The 18,249-nt window shown below is 37.8% G+C and overlaps 1 protein-coding gene, 1 non-coding gene and 1 pseudogene across 4 annotated transcripts in view; 1 reads left to right on the forward strand and 2 right to left on the reverse strand.

Moving 5' to 3' along the window:
* Window positions 1-18,249, forward strand: part of SGTB (small glutamine rich tetratricopeptide repeat co-chaperone beta) — a 48,956-nt gene that overhangs the window by 13,316 nt on the left and 17,391 nt on the right. For all 3 annotated transcript variants that reach the window (XM_025270469.3, XM_025270468.3, XM_025270470.3), the window contains one exon: window positions 3,611-3,710. In XM_025270469.3, coding sequence (XP_025126254.1) covers window positions 3,611-3,710 — 100 coding nt within the window. The remainder of the gene's footprint in view (window positions 1-3,610; window positions 3,711-18,249) is intronic.
* LOC102415709 lies at window positions 6,512-7,325 on the reverse strand (annotated as a pseudogene).
* Window positions 17,079-17,151, reverse strand: TRNAG-UCC. The gene has a single exon. It is a non-coding gene; the product is annotated as a tRNA-Gly (tRNA).

Raw genomic sequence — 18,249 nt, forward strand, 5'->3', positions numbered from 1 at the left:
TGATCTTCACCAGTGAATGAGAGTCGGAAAAGACCCTGTCCAATGGGCAGAGAGTTATTAGGGAATTTGTGATGTTCAGAAGCTGTACAAAAATGTTTTTATTTTCTGGCCTTTTTTTTTTTTTTTTTTTTTAGTTCATACTCTGAATAGGACAGTTGAGTTTTTGTTTAAAAAATCAGTTGGTGTCTAAGAAGTAGATATGAAAAAGAATATGCTTTTCCCATTTTTCAAGCATGGTTCTCTCTATTAGGTCTATAAATTACACTATATCAGTGTTTTTAATCAGAGAAGGCAATGGCACCCCACTCCAGTACTCCTGCCTGGAAAATCCCATGGATGGAGGAGCCTGGTAGGCTGCAGTCCATGGGGTCGCTGAGGGTCAGACACGACTTGAGCGACTTCACTTTCACTTTTCACTTTCATGCATCGGAGAAGGAAATGGCAACCCACTGCAGTGTTCTTGCCTGGAGAATCCCAGGGACGGGGGAGCCTAGTGGGCTGCCGTCTATGGGGTCACACAGAGTCGGACAAGACTGAAGTGACTTAGCAGTAGCAGTAGCAGTGTTTTTAATGGCTGCATAAGTGTTCCATGATACTGTGTGACCATGATTTACTTACCTAGACAGATAATTTTTTAATCCTAAGTAACACTGTCTTTGTATCTTTGTCTATATTTAATTTCACTATTGTGTGATTATCTTCTTTGGATTACATTAGAAAGTGCTGTGTTCAGTTTTCAATTTTTTATTTTCTCTAAGAAATCTTATTACTACAGTGACTTAAAATTTTAGAATTAGGACTTTCATAAATTACCCGTAGAATAAAGTAATAGATCCTCATTGCTGTTTGAATTACAGTGTTCCCCAATGACTGAATTTAAACTATCTAGATACAAATGCATTTTCATATATTATTCTAATTGAAGCAATTTAATCTAATTTTTTTTCCTTCCACTTAGACTTTTGTAGTGTGTGAAATCCTCAGTGATGTATAATATTATATGCTTCGCTAAACATTTTGCTTTTGCAGCTCTCTTGCTTTAGCTCTAGTACTAAATGGCAAACTGAAGTTTTATTTTTTGTCCCTCACATTTACTCCATCTGCGTGGCAGAACACTGGGAGTCTGCATTTCCTTGAGTTTGTTTTGATATAATGAATGTTAGTAAGTTGAGGGTTGGAAGGAGTGGCAGAGTGAGGCTTATTTACTATGGCAGCATGGGGAGACTGAATTACTTAACTGCTTTCACCTCTAACCAAAAGCTCCTATCCTTTGCTTTTCCCTAGGACATGTCACATCTAAGACACGTTACCCATAAAGTTAAAGCAGCTGTCATACAGATTCTGCTATTCATGTGAAAACAGATGACTGTGGTAGATGGTCAAACATAGTTATTCCAGGCTGCATGTTATACTTACCTGTGTTAATCAAGGTTTCTAGCTAGCTAGTACCTTCCCAGAAGGTTGCTTTCAAATATTTTTGTGTGCTTTGCTTCTGAAAAGCTGCAATAAGATCAGACAAAACCAGTAAGTGTTCATTGCTGTCATTCCCTGCCTTGTTAACAGAAGTAAAGACGTATCTCAAAGGGCTGTCTTGAGGAATAAAGGAGACAGGAGAGTACTGTGTCTAAGTGTGCTGTGCAGTGCCTAGTTACAGGTATCTTCACAAATATCTGTGTCCCGAGTTTTTGTGTATTGAATATTTTTTGACTTGAATCTTTTTATCGTTAATATCACTATCTGTCTATATAGGTAGATAGATAGATTTTAGTATCTATACACTTGATGTGGCTTATGGGAAAAGACATACTATAGGTTTTAATACAACCCAAGATAGGTCATGCCAAGACACAAAGATCCAACGAAAAGAAAATCCACAAAACCCAGAAAATTTAAATCTTTTACACAGAACAAGCTAATCTATTTAAGTACTGAGTAAAGTACTGATATTATTAATTTCTTACTCAATCATAAAAACTATGTAATCCTTTTCTCTTCCTTAGAGGCTTTATACTCATTTCTTATGGAAGGTGGGATTTAAATTAATTTTTTGACTTTTAAAGAAAAGCTGTAATGAGCTGTAATAACATACCACATGCTGCACTGTGACATGTATGATTCATCGGTTTCTAGTAGATTAACAAAAGCTGTAATGAGCTGTAATTAACATACCACATGCTACGCTGTGACATGTATGATTCATCGGTTTCTAGATTAACAGAGTTGCGTAGCCATCACCACCACTAAAGAACATTTTTCTCATCTCAAAGAGAAATCATGTGGAAATCACTTTATATCCATTTAGCAATCATTCTTTATATCCATTTCCACTTTTAATTTGCAGTAACTTTTGTATGATTTTAGATGTCTTTCCTTTAATCTTCCTGTTCTCTGCAAATTTACATTCTTCTCCCATTAAGTATGTAATGATCTGTTAAAAAAAAAAAAAAAGGCTAATAGGAGAGCTTCTAGTTTAGAGATAACTGGAAGGAATAATAGAGGCTTTTGTTATATAAATCGTTCCTTCTAATCCCAGTGTTTTAAAAATTTCCATTTTTGAGCATTGGTTATTATAAGTGAGCATACCGCTTTTTTCTGTTTAATGGAATACAGAAGATAGCCACAGGAAATCCCTTATTTTGCTGAGCAGTTGTTAACATAGCTAAATTGTTGCCAGATGTATCTGCAGATGCCTTTCCTGAAGATCAGTATCCTGTGGGCTAGCTGTGGTATCTGAAATGCTGTCTTTCTAGAAATTAATCTCCCGTAATCCTCTTTAAAAAAGAATCTATCTCTGGAAACGATACATAAAAAAAATATTATCTGCCAATAACATATTGACACAGTTAGTTTTTCTAGCTTACCCCCACAGCATGTTCGGAGGGCTTGCTCACTAGCAGGTATATGTTTTGACAGGGAAGGAATGGAGAACCAGGTCCAGACTGAGATAGTGATTGTAGAGGGTGGTCCACCTGGAAGAGGGTTGGGCAGCTCTAAAAGGGAAGAGGGAGATGAAGATAAGGAAAGTGAGAAGAGATTAGATTTTGCCAAGAGATAATCATTACTGTAGCATTTACTCACTTACTGAAGTCTGGTTTTATAAGATACTCAAATATTAATATTTTTGAAAGACTCTGCACTTCAAAATCATTCAAACACATTGAAGGCTAAGGAGTATCAGCTCTGCTGCTACTGCTAAGTCCCTTCAGTCGTGTCCTACTCTGTGTGACCCCATAGACGGCAGCCCACTAGGCTCCGCTGTCCCTGGGATTCTCCAGGCAAGAACAGTGGAGTGGGCTGCCATTTCCTTCTCCAGTGCATGAAAGTGAAAAGTGAAAGTGAAGTTGCTCAGTCGTGTCCGACCCCATGGACTGCAGCCCACCAGGCTCTTCCGTCCATGGGATTTTCCAGGCAAGAGTACTGGAGTGGGTTGCCATTGCCTTCTCCGAATCAGCTCTACAGTACTATATAAAATTTATCTCCAGTGTGACTGAAAAATCATGTTATTGTCCTTTGTATTACTGTAATTTTTTATGATTAAAATTTATCTTCCAGGCTTTACATTTTTTCCTGTATCTTGCACTTACTGTGCCTGTTGATTACTTTGTTTTAGGCAATAATCACATGAAAGAAGAAAATTATGCTGCTGCAGTGGATTGTTACACACAGGCGATAGAATTGGATTCAAATAATGCAGTTTATTATTGTAACAGGTAAACTAGCATGATTGCGGCAGGTTTACAGTTCCTAAACATTTACATTAATAGCTCTGAAGGAGTCTTTTATAGCTCTGTAAAATTTGTTTCTTTATTTAGAAAACTTTGAAAGTTTAGAAACGTATAAAGAAGGGAGAAAATAAACTCATGAATTTACCACTTACAGGCAACTGCTGTTACTAATAACCTGTTGGCATATGTTGTTTGATGTAAGTGTAATCAATTTCAGGTTCATCTTTTATTCACTGGGCATATCACAAACATGTCCTTAGTTTATTTAAATCCTTCATAAACATTATTTAAATAGATATGAATTCGTCTCCTATTACTTCCTAATCTTTTTTTATTTCCAGTACCTTTCATTGTGGCTGGCAAACAAACAGGACTATTTTTTAATCAATGGATGAATGTACCTTACTTTGCTTAATTCTTGACCTACTGATGGACATTGAAGTTGTCCATTTTTTCCCAATACTATACAGCTGCAATGAACATCTTTATTTCTAAAATTATTTTCTGGACTTAAGATTTTCTAGACTTTGGATCTATCCTTGGAAATGTACTCAGTTGGTCTAACAGTATATAAAAGTATGGAAAATGTTAAAAAATTTATTGATGCTAATTTCAAAATTATTTCAGCTTCTTTGAAAATATTTGAAAATTCTTTTCCTCCCCTAGGATATATGAATGTGTCTGTTTTTACCACACCCTTATCAGCACTGTATATTTGAATTAGTATTTATTATTACTAATTTAATATCACTCTTGTTTTAAGAGTGTTGTCATTTACATTTTATTACTGGTGAGGCTGGACATTTTTCAAATGTTGGCCATTTGTGGGATCCCCCCCTCTAAATTATCTATTTGTATCTGTGGCAGGCTTCAGGCTGTTTGACCTCAGATTTGTTTCTTTCCTTCCCTGTTCTTTCCTTTTTCATTAGGGTTTGACCACTATGGTCTGCATTTCCTAGGTGCCTTTCACACCTCTGTGTTCAGTCATGCAGGTACTGGCAGGAAATGGAGAGCAGAAGGAAGGGAGAAGGGAAAAAGAAGTCCCCTCTTTTTCCATCAGGGTCTTCATCCAGCAGAGGCTGCTTCTCTTCCTGTCTCCTGCTCCCACCTAAGATATCTGCTATGGTCCCAGCTTGTGCCAGGTGACATTGGGTTTTGGGCTGTGCATTCTGTTCTGTCTTAGGGATGGTAGTGGCTTTCTGCTGTTGCTAATCTCTGGATTCCTGCACAACATCCTGTTAGGTATCTCAGCTCTTCTATTAGCTATGTACTGAATTCCCTGCACTAAATTATTCTGTGTTAGATACTAAAATTCCAATAGAACTTTCTGTCGTGATGGAAATGTTCTGTATCTGCATTGTCCAGTAGAGTAGCCACTAATTACAGTAGCTGTTGAGCACTGGGAATGTGACTAGTGCAATAGAGAAACTAAAATTTTAATGGTTAATTAATTTAAGACCAAGAGTCGGACACAACTGAGTGACTGAACTGAACCAAACTGAATTTAAGATGAGTTTAAATTAATTTAAATTTAAATAGGCACATGTGACTGGTAGTTTGCCTTTTGTTGTCTGGGCTTCCCTGGTGGCTCAGATGGTAAAAGAATCTGCCTGCGATGCAGAAGAACCAGATTCAAACCCTGAATTTAATTCAGATGACCATTATATCTACTACTGTGGGCAAGAATCCTTTAGAAGAAATGGAGTAGCCCTCACAGTCAACAAAAGAGTCCCAAATGCAGTACTTGGGTGCAGTCTCAAAAACAACAGAATGATCATGGCTCATTTCCAAGGCAAACTATTCAACATCAAAGTAATCCAAGTCTATGACCCAACCACTAATACTGAAGAAGCTGAAGTTGAACAGTTCTGTGAAGACTGACAAGACCTTCTAGAAGTAACACCAAAAACAACAAAAAAAAGATGTCCTTTCATCATAGGGGGCTGAGGTGCAAAAGTAAGAAGTCAAGAGATACCTGGAGTAATAGGCAACTTTGACCTTGGAGTACAAAATGAAGCAGGGCAAAGACTAACAGAATTTTGCCAAGAGAACACACTGGTCATAGCAAACACCCTCTTCCAAAAACACAAGATACAGCTCTACACATGGCCAATACCAACGGGTCAATATCAAAATCAGATTGATTATATTTGTAGCCGAAGATGGAGAAGCTCTATACAGTCAGCCAAAACAAGACCTGGAGCTGGCTGTGGCTCAGTTCATGAGCTCCTTGTTGCGAAATTCAGACTTAAATTGAAGATAGTATGGAAAACCACTAGGCCTTTCAGGTATGACCTAAATCAAATCCCTTATGATTATACAGTGGAGGTGACAAATAGATTCAAGGGATTATATCTGATACACAGAGTACCTAAAGAACTATGAACAGAGGTTCATAGCATTGTACAGGAGGGGGTGACCAAAACCATCCATAAGAAGAAGAAATGCAAGAAGGCAAAGTGGCTGTCTGAGGAGGCCTTACAAATAGCTGAAAAAAGAAGTGAAAGGCAAAGGAGAAAGGGAAAAACATACCCAACTGAAAGCAGAGTTCCAGAGAATAGCAAGGAGAGATGAGAAACCTTCTTAAGTTAAAAATGCAAAGAACAATGCTTTTCCTCATTCTAGAGGAAAGCAATAGAATGAGAAGGACTAGAGATCTATTTAAGAAAATTGGAGATATCAAGGGAACATTTCATGCAAAGATGGGCACAATAAAGGACAGAAATGACAAGGACCTAACAGAAGCAAATATATTAAGAAGAGGTGGCAAGAATACACAGAAGAACTATACTAAAAAGTTCTTTTTTTTTTTTTTTTTGATGTCTGATCTTATTTATTTGTTACTCTTAGAACATCTCATTTTTGACTGGACTCAGAAGTAGAAGCTCTCAGAGAGGACAGCCTCCATCTCTTGGCAATCTGTTCCTGCTGTTTTTCTTTGGCCTCCTTCATTCTCTTGGCCAAAAGTTTAGCATATTCTGCAGCCTCTTCTTTATTTTTCTTAGTATCTGTTTCTTCAGAGCAATACGTGGGCGTTTGTGCTGCAGAACTCCTGGAGTCACGAGACACTGAATCTTGGGTGCTTTAGTCCTAGGTTTCTTACCGTCTTTGTTTAGGGGCTTTTGCACAACATATTGGCAGACGTAATCTTCTTTAGAGAGATTGAGAAGTTTGCGGATTCTGCTAGCTCTTTTGGGACCCAGGCGACAAGGCACTGTAGTATCAGTGAATCCAGGAATATCCTTCTCCCCTTTTTTCACGATGACCAAATTGAGAACACTCAGACTGGCATCCACAATGCAACCCCGTACAGATTTGCACTTTCTCTCTCCAGTCCTCCTTGGTCTGTAACCGGAATGCCCCTTACTCAGTAGCAGGCGAACTCAGCCATGGGTCAAGACACCCTGCTTCATGGGAAAACCCTGCTTATCGTTCCCGCCACTGATTCGGACCACATAACCCTTCCATTCTCCACCCAGAGCGTCAGCAGCAACTTCTGTGGCCATATGCTTCTCGTAGAAGGTACGAAGTTTTCGTTCATCGTCTACTTCAGTGAGCTTCTGGCAGCCAGTGGCCGGGAAAGAGATGTTCAGCTTCATTCTGAAGCAGCCGACAGCCTCCAAGGTGCCAAGAAAAAAAGAGCTAAAAAGTTCTTAATGACCCAGATAACCATGATGGTGTGGTCACTCAGCTAGAGCCAGACATCCTGAAATGTGAAGTCAAGCATCACTATGAACAAAGCTAGTGGAGGTGATAGAATTCCAGTTGAGCTATTTAAAATCCTAAAAGATGATGCTGTGAAAGTGTTGCACGCAGAATACCAGCAAATATGGAAAACTCAGGACTGGAAAAGGTCAGTTTTCATTCCAATCCCAAAGAAGGGCAATACCAAAGAATGTGCAAACTGCTGTACAGTTGCACTTATTTCACATGCTAGCAAGGTTATGCTCAAAATCCTATAAGCTAGGCTTCAGCAGTATGTTAACCAAGAGTTTCCAGATATACTAGCTGGATTTAGAAAAGGCAGAGGAACCAGAGATCAAATTGCCAACATCAATTGGAACATAGAAAAAGCAAGGGAATTCCAGAAAAACATCTGCTTCATTCATATGCTAAAGCTTTTGCATGAATCACAACAAACTGTGGAAAATTCTTCAAGGGATGGGAATACCAGACCACCTTACTTGTCTCCTGAGAAACCTGTATGCAGGTCAAGAAGCAGCAGTTAGAACTGGACGTGAAACAACAGACTGGTTCAAAACTGGGAAAAGAGTATGTCAAGGCTGTATATTGTCACCCTGCTTATTTAACTTGTATGCAGAGTACACCCTGAGAAAAGCCAGTCTGCATGAATTACAGGCTGGGATCAAGATTGCTGGGAGAAATATCAATAACCTCAGATATGCAGATGACATCACTCTAATGGCAGAAAGCAGAGAGGAATTAAAGAGTCTCTTGATGAGGGTAAAAGAGGAGTGTTTAAAAGCTGACTTAAAACTCAACATTCAAAAAACTAAGATCATGGCATATCCGTTCCCATCGCTTCATGGCAAGTAGATGGGGAAAAAGTGAAAACAGTGGCAAATTTTATTTTCTTGGGCTCCAAAATCACTGCAGACAGTGACTGCAGCCATGAAATTAAAGGATACTTGCTCCTTGGAAGAAAGGCTATGACAAACCTAGTCAGTATATTAAAAAGCAGAGACATCACTTTGCCAACAAAGGTCTGATAATCAAAGCAACTACTGGTTTTTCCAGTAGTCATGTACAGATATGAGAATTGGAGTATAAAGAAGGCTAACACCAAAGAATTGATGCTTTCCAATTGTGGTGCTGGAGAAGACTCCTGGGACAAACCATTCAATCCTAAAGGAAATCAACCCTGAATATTCACTGGAAGGACTGATGTTGAAGCTGAAGCTCCAGTACCTTGGCCACCTGATATGAAGAGCCGACTCATTGGACAAGACCTTGATGCAGGGAAAGATTGGAGGCAAAAGGAGAAGTAGGCAGCAGATGGTTAGATAGTATCACCAATGGTCATGAATTTGAGCAAACTCTGGAAAATAGTGAAAGTCAGGGAAGCCTGACATTCTGTAATCCATGGGGTCACAGAGTCATTCACAGCCCAGTGACTGAACAACAGCAACAACAACATTGTGACTTCTGGCTGCCGTATTGGACACTATAGCTGTGTATTAAGGCTAAAACCTCTTTATCCTAATTGCATAGCTTATTGTTTGCCTTTTAATGTTTTTCACGTGTAAAAGTTTTAAATATTTATATAGTTCAGTTCAGTCGCTCAGTCGTGTCCGACTCTTTGCGGCCCCATGAACCGCAGCACACCAGGCCTCCCTGTCCATCACCAACTCCCGGAGTTCTCTCAGACTCACGTCCATTGAGTCAGTGATGCCATCCAGCCATCTCATCCTCTGTCGTCCCCTTCTCCTCCTGCCCCCAATCCTTCCCAGCATCAGAGTCTTTTCCAATGAGTCAGCTCTTCACACGAGGTGGCCAAAGTACTGGAGCTTCAGCTTCAACATCAGTCCTTCCAATGAACACCCAGAACTGATCTCCTTTAGGATGGACTGCTTGGATCTTAGGATGGACTGCTTGGATCTCCTTGCAGTCCAAGGGACTCTCAAGAGTCTTCTCCAACACCACAGTTCAAAAGCATCAATTCTTTAGCACTCAGCTTTCTTTATAGTCCAATTCTCATATAGTCCAAATCCATACATGACCACTGGAAACATATTTGTTTTTCTTTTCTTTTGTATTTTATTACAGTGTTTTTAGGCTGACAGCTCTGTTTACAGACTTGGCAGATAACATCTAGTTTCTTATTTTTCCTTTACATTTAAATTTTATCATGCCAAGTCTATTTTGGTCACTGGTATAACCATTTGAATCAATCTGAAGCTTTTCATGACTGAGATGTATAAAAATTACCTTTTATTATTTAAGTATTGGACTTGAAAGCAATCTTTATGTTAATTTGGTCCAATCTTTCATTGAGCTTTTTTTTTTTTTTTTAATCATACTTAGGGTATTCATAGTCTTCTGAGATGTCTCTTCTCCCCTACCTTTTCTTTTGTGGTTATGTCTGTTGGGAAATTCTTCCTTGTTGATGCTGATTTTGTTTTCCCTGCAGCTTCTGTAGCTTCTCTCAATTGACTTTATTTTTATTCTAATGGCAGTTACAGAATAACTGATTCTTCTTTTTCATGACAGTACCCTTACATTTTTGAACTTTGTTTCTATGCTCATTTGAGTTCTTTTCTCCACATCAAATGTTCACAGCTTCTTCAATTTTACCTCACATAGTTCACTTTAAATCCTGCACTTTTGCTCTAAATCTTTCCGGTTTACCTGTTTCTATTACTCTGAACTTCCCAGAAGTTAACATATCTGGCATTGGCTTGAGTAAAACAGTCTTCTAGGGTTCTCATTGAATCTACTTCTATAAAACACTATATATTAGTGTTTGGTAGCATTCTTTACTAAATGTATCTTTTGCTTGTTGAATCCTGTCCTCCTGTTTCACACACTCTGTGCCCCTCAGTTGTGTGTTCATTGGGCTCGTTCTTGCCCAGCACCTGCTGCACACCAGTGTTGTCTCAGGAGGTAAAGTTGGTTGTTTGGACTCAAATACAGGATCTTATATTTTATCCCTATAGAATTTTATCTCGTTCTAGTCTTCTATGTATATGTTCCTTAATCATTTGGGATTATTTGTAATGTATTTGCTTTTGGTCCTAGCTTCATGTCACCCACAAATTTGAGAAGAGCACCATATATTACATTGTATGAGTTACAGAGCCAGCTAGGGGAGCAGTCATGGGGAAGTAGTTAAGAACCGGGGTTCTAACCCACAATCTTTGAATTCTACTTTCTGGCTCTTCCACTTACATGTATGTGACCTTGAGCAAATTACCCTAATATCTTAGTTTCCCTATTGGTAAAATTGTGGATAATATTATTTATCTTATCATATTGTTGTAGAGATTAAATAGTTAGTACATATAAAGTGCTAGAATAGTGTCTAGTAAAGAGTGTTGTACACAGCAATAGCTATTATCATTATTGTTTATGTAATCTGGGGGTTTGCTTTAATCAGAATATGAAGAGAGATCCAAATTTATCGGGATCCAAATATCTTGTCAGTTATTTTTCTCTGAGTTACCAGTCTGGTAGTAATCCTGTTAAAATAGAAAAGAAATGATGTTAGTCTTATAGGACTTGTTCTGAATTAATCTAGTGGTTTTTTTCCATTTTGGGGGGATCTCAAACATTTTTAGTGAAGACATATGAAATTGAAAGTTTACAATGAATATGCATATGTCCAACCAAGATTTTGCCACTAATTTTTTAGTTTACTTGCTATATCCCATTTATTCATCTATTTGTGCCTCTCTTATTTTTGATACATTTCACGGTAAACTGCAGCTATTGGTATACGCTCCCCTTAAATATTTTAGTATACATATCATTAAGTAGAGTTCAGTATTTTACATTCTTTTCTTTTGAGGTAAAATTTACACGCAATAAAAAGCACAGATCTTAACTATATGTTCACTGAGTATCGACAAGTGCATCCACCTATATAACTCCACATCCCTGTCACGATAGTGAAAATTGCCACCAGCCCGGGAAGTTCCACCTGCCCTTCAGAGTCAGGTGCCTAAAACACTCACTGGAGAAAACTATTGTTTTTCCATAGACAATATTTGTCTCTGTTAGAATCTCATAAAAAAAGGAATCATACCATACATATCCTTGTGTATGAGACTTTTTTTGATCAAATAATGGTTTTGGCATTCAGCCCGATTGTTGCGTGGTTCTTTCTTTTTAACTACTGAGTATTGGTTCTTTGAATGCGTCACAGTTTGTCTAGGCATTTTCCTATTCATAGGCACCTGGGCCACCTTTAATTGTTGTTGTTGTTTTTGTGTTGTCCAACATTTATAGTTGTTACCTTTGGGAGAGTTGGATCCATAAGGAATTTCATCTGGCCATACTGAAAGCCTACATTTTCTCTCTCCACAAAAAAATGGCTTTACTGACCTGTTCTAATAATTCAGGTCAGAAAAATAGAAAATCCAAATAATTTGTGGAGAATTAATTCCCCAAACTCTGCTCTTATTTGAATTTTATTCTTTGTAATCATGACTGGACAGGTTTTCATTTAGCATATGAAATCTTCAAATAAATACATTTAATACTGTCACAGAACATTGTGACCAGATATAAATGTTAACAGAAAATAGGTTATTTATAGAGCTCAGTAAGGCATATACTCTTAACCATAAATATGATGAATTGGAGGCAAAATAAATCATTTATTTTTAATGATATTACCATTTGTTAATAGTCGTATATTCACTAGTTCTGTAATAGGAGAAATTCTTGACAATTCCCATCTTGTATTTCATTTAATTATTGTTAAACTGAAATGAATAATTATGCTCCTTTTTTGCATTTGAGTAGTATCTTCTTCCTTGAGAAGTTCAGTAATAGCGTATGAAATTTAATATTAAATAATTAGAAAACTTTATTTGTATTTTTATTACAAATATGAAAGCTTTAGGATTTTTTTAGACTCTGGTGGCTATAAATATCTCAGTAGCCTGTAGTCTTGCCAACTACTCCTTGCCATTTTTCTTAGCCAGCTGGCTGCCAGAAGTTTGAAGCTCAGAATAGCAGATCTAAGTCTTTCTTTTGATACTCATTTTCAGTTTATTATTAATCAAAATATTGTTTACATGTTAAACTTACTAGAATGAACCAAAGTTTACTTTTTAATAAGTGATTTTTTTATATGTTAGAAAACAATCATTTGGTATATTTCTTAAGCATGTCTTTGTTTTCTAGACTTAATTGTCTATTTGGGGCCTTTTAGGATTCTACTGATGTTTAAGGCTCAGCTTGGATACCAGGAAAACATGGATCCTTTCTTGAAAACTTACGATTTAGTTTTACTTTTTTGTCTATGTTCCTTGCACTTACCATGATGTATAACACTTACATAAGTTTATCATATATGTTCTGCCTTGTAATTATATGCATAGATGCATGTTCAGTCACTTCAGTTGTGTCCGACTCTCTGCAATCCTATGGACTGTAGCCCACAAAGCCCCTCTGTCCATGGGATGCTCCAGGCAAGAATACTGGCGTGGGTTGCCACGCCCTCCTCCAGGGGATTTTCCCAGCCCAGGGATCGAACTAGCATCTCCTCTGTCTCCTGCATTGCAGGAGGATTCTTTACCACTGAGCCACCAGGGAAGCCCCAGTTATATGCATACTTGTTTACTTCAGCTGAGGAGCAGATATTGTATCTTGTATCTATCTGTATTCCCTATAGTACTGAGCGCTGTACCTCACCAGAGTGTAGCCAGTTTTTGTTGGATGCATGGAAGACATAAAAGAAATATAAGGAATTTCCAGTGATGTTGCAGTGACCAGACACTTAGATTAACACTTGTATTCATAAAACAGCAAATGATTTACAGGTCTAAAACATTTCCAAGTACTTTATAATATGAAATGGTATTTCATATGAAACTGGCTAGTTTTCTGTTTTCCATCCCTGAAGAGTACAGATCTTTCTCAACTTGTGATGTTATATCCCAATAAACTTGGAAATGTCATACGTTGAAGATGCATTTAATACACCTAATTTACTGACCCATTTTAGCCTGGCCTACCTTAAACATGCTCAGAACACTTATATCAGTCTCACAGTTGGGTAGACTCATCTAAGACAACGCCTCTTTTATAGTAAAAGTCTTGAATGTCGTGTAATTTATTGAATACTGTACTGAAAGTGAAAAGCAGAATGGTTGCATGGGTACAGAATGGTTGTACGTTTATCAGCTGTTTACCCTCATGATCACAGGCTTGACTGGGAGCTGAAGCTCACTGTCAGTGCCCAGGGTCACCAGGGAGTTTCATATCACATATCACTAGCCCAGGAAAGGATCAAAATTCAAAATTTGAAGTATGGTTTCTACTGTATGGGTATTGCTTTTGCCCCATTGTAAAGTCAAAAATTGTAATTAAACCATGGTAAGTCAGGGGCCATCTGTATTCTTACAGGTCTTTTTGTTTGTACAGCCTCAGGGCTAAGTACATTACCTTACCCAGAGTCGGGTCATGTTTTGGGGATGGATACCTGGTTGAATGACTGAAGCAATAAATGAAATTAAAATACTGGAAAAGAGAAGGAGCATGATGGAAAAAAATTATCGGGAAGGCCTCTCACGTGATGGGAATTTGAGTTGAAGGTGGATTTGATGAATAGGTAGAACAAGGGTAAACAGAGGAGAGGGGAATGTATTTTATGTCAGAGAGCATAATTTAACAGGAAAATTAGAAAGCATCAGGTTGTTGTACCAAGGAATGCTTAGAGACAGCATGAGCTCCCAGAAAGATGGAAACGGAGACCACATTGTTATACGTTTTGTTTTCTTCCACCTCCGTAAGCAGCATGTAGTCATTAGGTTCCCTGGGACTTGGAATTAAAAATATCAGGAAGGAGAAGGAGCATGATGGAGAAAATTTATCTGGAAGGCCTCTCACTTGATGGGAATTTGAGTTGAAAGTGGATTTGATGGTTTGTTGAACTTGGAGTTGAATCTCAGTTAAGCCTTGGAGAAGGAAATGGCAACCCACTCCAGTATTCTTGCCTAGAGAATCCTGTGGATGGAGGAGCCTGGTGGGCTGCTGTCCATAGAGTCGCACAGAGTCAGACACGACTGAAGCGACTTAGCAGCAGCAGCAGCTTTGTGACCTTGGGTAGCCTTACTAAACTGTTTTGAGCCTCAGTATCCTCACTTGTAAAATAGAGGTAATACTAACCATTTCATAGAGTAGTTGTAAGGAGTAAATATATACACACACATACATATATATAGTTACAGGCTTTCAATATTTGTTTCTTTCAAAAACAGTGTAATTCCTAGCTGTAGGTAGAATACTACAGAATAGGTTTTTGCTATAATGTATGTGTATATATATATATATAAAATATACAGTATGTGAAATGCTGGATACCTGTAAATTTTTTTCTGCCAATTTTTTCCTATAAAAGAGCACAAGTTATATTCTTGCTCTTGCTCTAACAAGGTAATGAAAGTGAGCGTGTCTGAAAACGTGATGACGCCAGCTGCTTTGTTCTGCTGGAGTTTCTTTAGTTATGCCCTGATAATCAGACAGCAGGTCCAGAGAGAGCAGAACACATTGTTATTCAGTTCAGACACTGATGTGTTTGGCTGCATCTCACAGAAGATTCAAATATAGCCTGATTTCTGTTTCCTTTTCTAGTTGCAGATTCAGACGCCTCTCCTCTTTCTTTGGTGAACTGCACAAATCTTTCATCTCAGCTTGCAGTTTGTGATCTAAAGCTCAAGCTATCAGGATTGAAATACAGTCACACCCTTTCTTTCTGCCCATTCTTTCTTTCTGGGTCTGATTCTCTGTGCTTTATTCCCTGTTACCAGTATCTGAAGGTAAGTATCAGGGAATCTTCCTCTTTGTTTTCTTTTATGATACATCTCCAAAGTAGCTCATTCGCTCCTTCCTTCATTTGCATCCAGAGTCTTGACTTTTGCTAAACTAGTACACTATTAACTGCAGTTGGCTTCCCATTTCCATTCTCTACTCCAGTCTTCTGCCAAAAGGATTGTTCTAAAATATGAAATTAATCATCCAACTCTTGCTTTGTGTTCACTAGTTCCAAATTACCAACACGATCAAATTTGAGCTTCTCTGAATGATGCTTCAGATCTTTTATAGTATAGGCTCTCTCTTTTCTTTTAACTTTATTATCCTCACTTTTCTTACCCCATCCTTCTTTATTCTCTATGCACATGTAATGTGAAATTTACTGACTTCCTAAAAATGCTATGTTGGGATATCTCTGCATGCTTCTATGTGCTCCTTCCTCTGCATAGACTATTTCCTGCCTTATGTAGTTGGTCAAATGCTAGTCATCCTTCAAGACCCTGTTAGATGTTGCATATTTTGGGAAGATTTTTCTTAGTTTCTTCTCTCCTCAACCTCCCCTTCTCTGCCATGGCCTATGGAGTGGTGCTGTCCAATATGGTAGCTCCTAGCCACATTTGGCTATTCAAATATAAATTAATTACAATTAGTAAAATAAAATATACAGTTCCTTAATTGCACTAATATGTTCAAATGTTCTTTAGTCATACGTGGCTAGGGACTTCTGTATTGGGCAGCACTTGTCTATTACAGAAAGTTCTATTAGACAGAAAGAACTTGTCTATTACAGAAAGTTCTGTTAGACAGCTCTGCCTAGGGTTAACCATACCTTACTCTAAGTTACCTCTTCTCTTGATATTTCCACTGTTGCACTTACCATATTGTTTATTTATTTACATATCTATTTCCCTATTAGAGAGCGAATGTTTAGAGGGCAGAGATATATCCTCTTCATTTCTGTATATTTGATTTTGAGCTGTGTTAACATATTGTAGGTATACATCAAAATTTTGAGTTGAATTGATTCAGTGAATTTTAGAAGGCAGAATTGCCTCTAGTTGAAGACTTCTAATGGTGAGACAGTCACATGGCAGCATATTGCATATATATTCATAAAAAATATTTATTATATATAGTATTTTTATTTATTAATTAGGTAAATGAATGTAAACCAATTTAAACTTACTTCTAGTTAATGAACATCTGTATATGTCTACCCTAGAGACAACAGTAGCTAATGTTTTGCCATGTTTCCTTCCTCTTTCTTTGTCTTTTTTTCTCTATAGGTGTATGTACACACACAGAAATTTCTTGCTGATCATAAATTCTTCAGTTGTATTTCCTAAGAATAAGATGTACTCTGTATAACTGTCATGTCATTCACATGTAAGAAAATTAGCATTAATATTGAAATTTCTTCAGTTGTTCCCCAAATACCATCTATAGCTATGTTTTTGATTCAGAATCCAATCAAGAATTATGCATTGCTTTTTTTTTAATGTCACTTCAGTCTCTTTTAATCTGGAAAGCATCCCTGTCTTTTTTGATTGTGTTTCATGACAGATTTTTTTCAAAGAGTTAAGCCAGTGATCTTACAGAATGTACCATGTTCTCTATATGTGTGATTGCTTCCTCATGATTAAATTTAGGTCACATTTTGACATCAAGCCTACATAAATAATTATGTATACCATTTATTACATTATATTAGGAGGCCCATAATTTCAAACAGTCCTGTTGATAGTGATTCTGAGTTTGATATCTTAAAGTGGTGACTACCATGCCTTTCTATTACTCTTTTTTAAAAAATTTTGACTGTGCCGGGTCTTAGCTGTGGCATGTGGGATCTAGTTCCTTGACCAGGGATCGAACGTGGGTCCCCTGCATTGGAAGTGCAGAGTCTTAGCCACTTGACTACCAGGGAAGTACCTCTATTACTCTTTTATAATTAAAAATATGGGGTGCTTCCTCAAGATAGCTGACTACGGAGACTCTGAACTCACCTCCTCCCAGTGGCATATGAAAATTAGAACTACTAACAGAGCAAATATATAAGAGGATGACCTGAAAATTAGCAGAAAAGATATAAAGATACAAAGAAGGAGGGGTGGAAATGTGATATAGGCAGAATCTACAATCCTAGGTCAGTGACCCACAAGCAGGAAAGATACTGTAATTGCAGAGGTCCTCCCCAAGGAGTGAGGAGTCCAAGTCCCACCTTGGGCCGCTCAGCCCAGAGGTCCTGCACAAGCAAGATGAGTCACTGGAAAGTCCAGCTTTGAAAACTAGCAGGGATTACGTTCAGGAGAGCCGGAGCACTCTAGGAAACAGAGGCTCTACTTTTAATGGGTGCAGGTAAAATCTAACAGTCTCCAAGTCCCAGTGCAGAGGCAGTGATTTGAAGGGAGCTAGGTTAGATCCACTTGAAAGATCTTGAAGAGCCTCTCAAGACTGAACTAGGTAGAAGTAGAAAATATGAACAGACCAATTACTAGCAATGGAATTGAATCAGTAATTAAAAACAGCAACAACAAAACATCTCCCGACAAACAAAAGCCCAGGACCAGGTGACTTTTCAGGTGAATTGTATAAAATATTTAAAGAAGAGTTGACACCTATCCTCAAAAATTTGAAGAGGAAGAAATACTTCTGAACTTATTTTATGAGGCCAGCATCGCCCTGATACCAAAACCAGACAAAGATGCTACAGAAAAAGAAAATTATAGGCCAGTCTCATTGATGATATTAAGCACAGCACAGCACACCACTGATGAACATAGATGCAAAAATTCTCAGCAAAATATTAGCTATTTGAATTCAGCAATACATTAATAGAATCATACATCACAATCAAGTGGGATTTATCCCAGTGTAGCAAGGATGGCTAAATATTTGCAAATCAATCAATGTGATACACCACTGAAGATAAAACTCAGCAAATTGAAGAATAAAAATCATATGGCCATCTCAACAGATGCAGAAAGAGCTTTTGACAAAATTCAACATCCATTTATGATAAAAG

Source organism: Bubalus bubalis, chromosome 19 (assembly GCF_019923935.1).
Source record: "Bubalus bubalis isolate 160015118507 breed Murrah chromosome 19, NDDB_SH_1, whole genome shotgun sequence".
Lineage (NCBI taxonomy): Eukaryota > Metazoa > Chordata > Mammalia > Artiodactyla > Bovidae > Bubalus > Bubalus bubalis.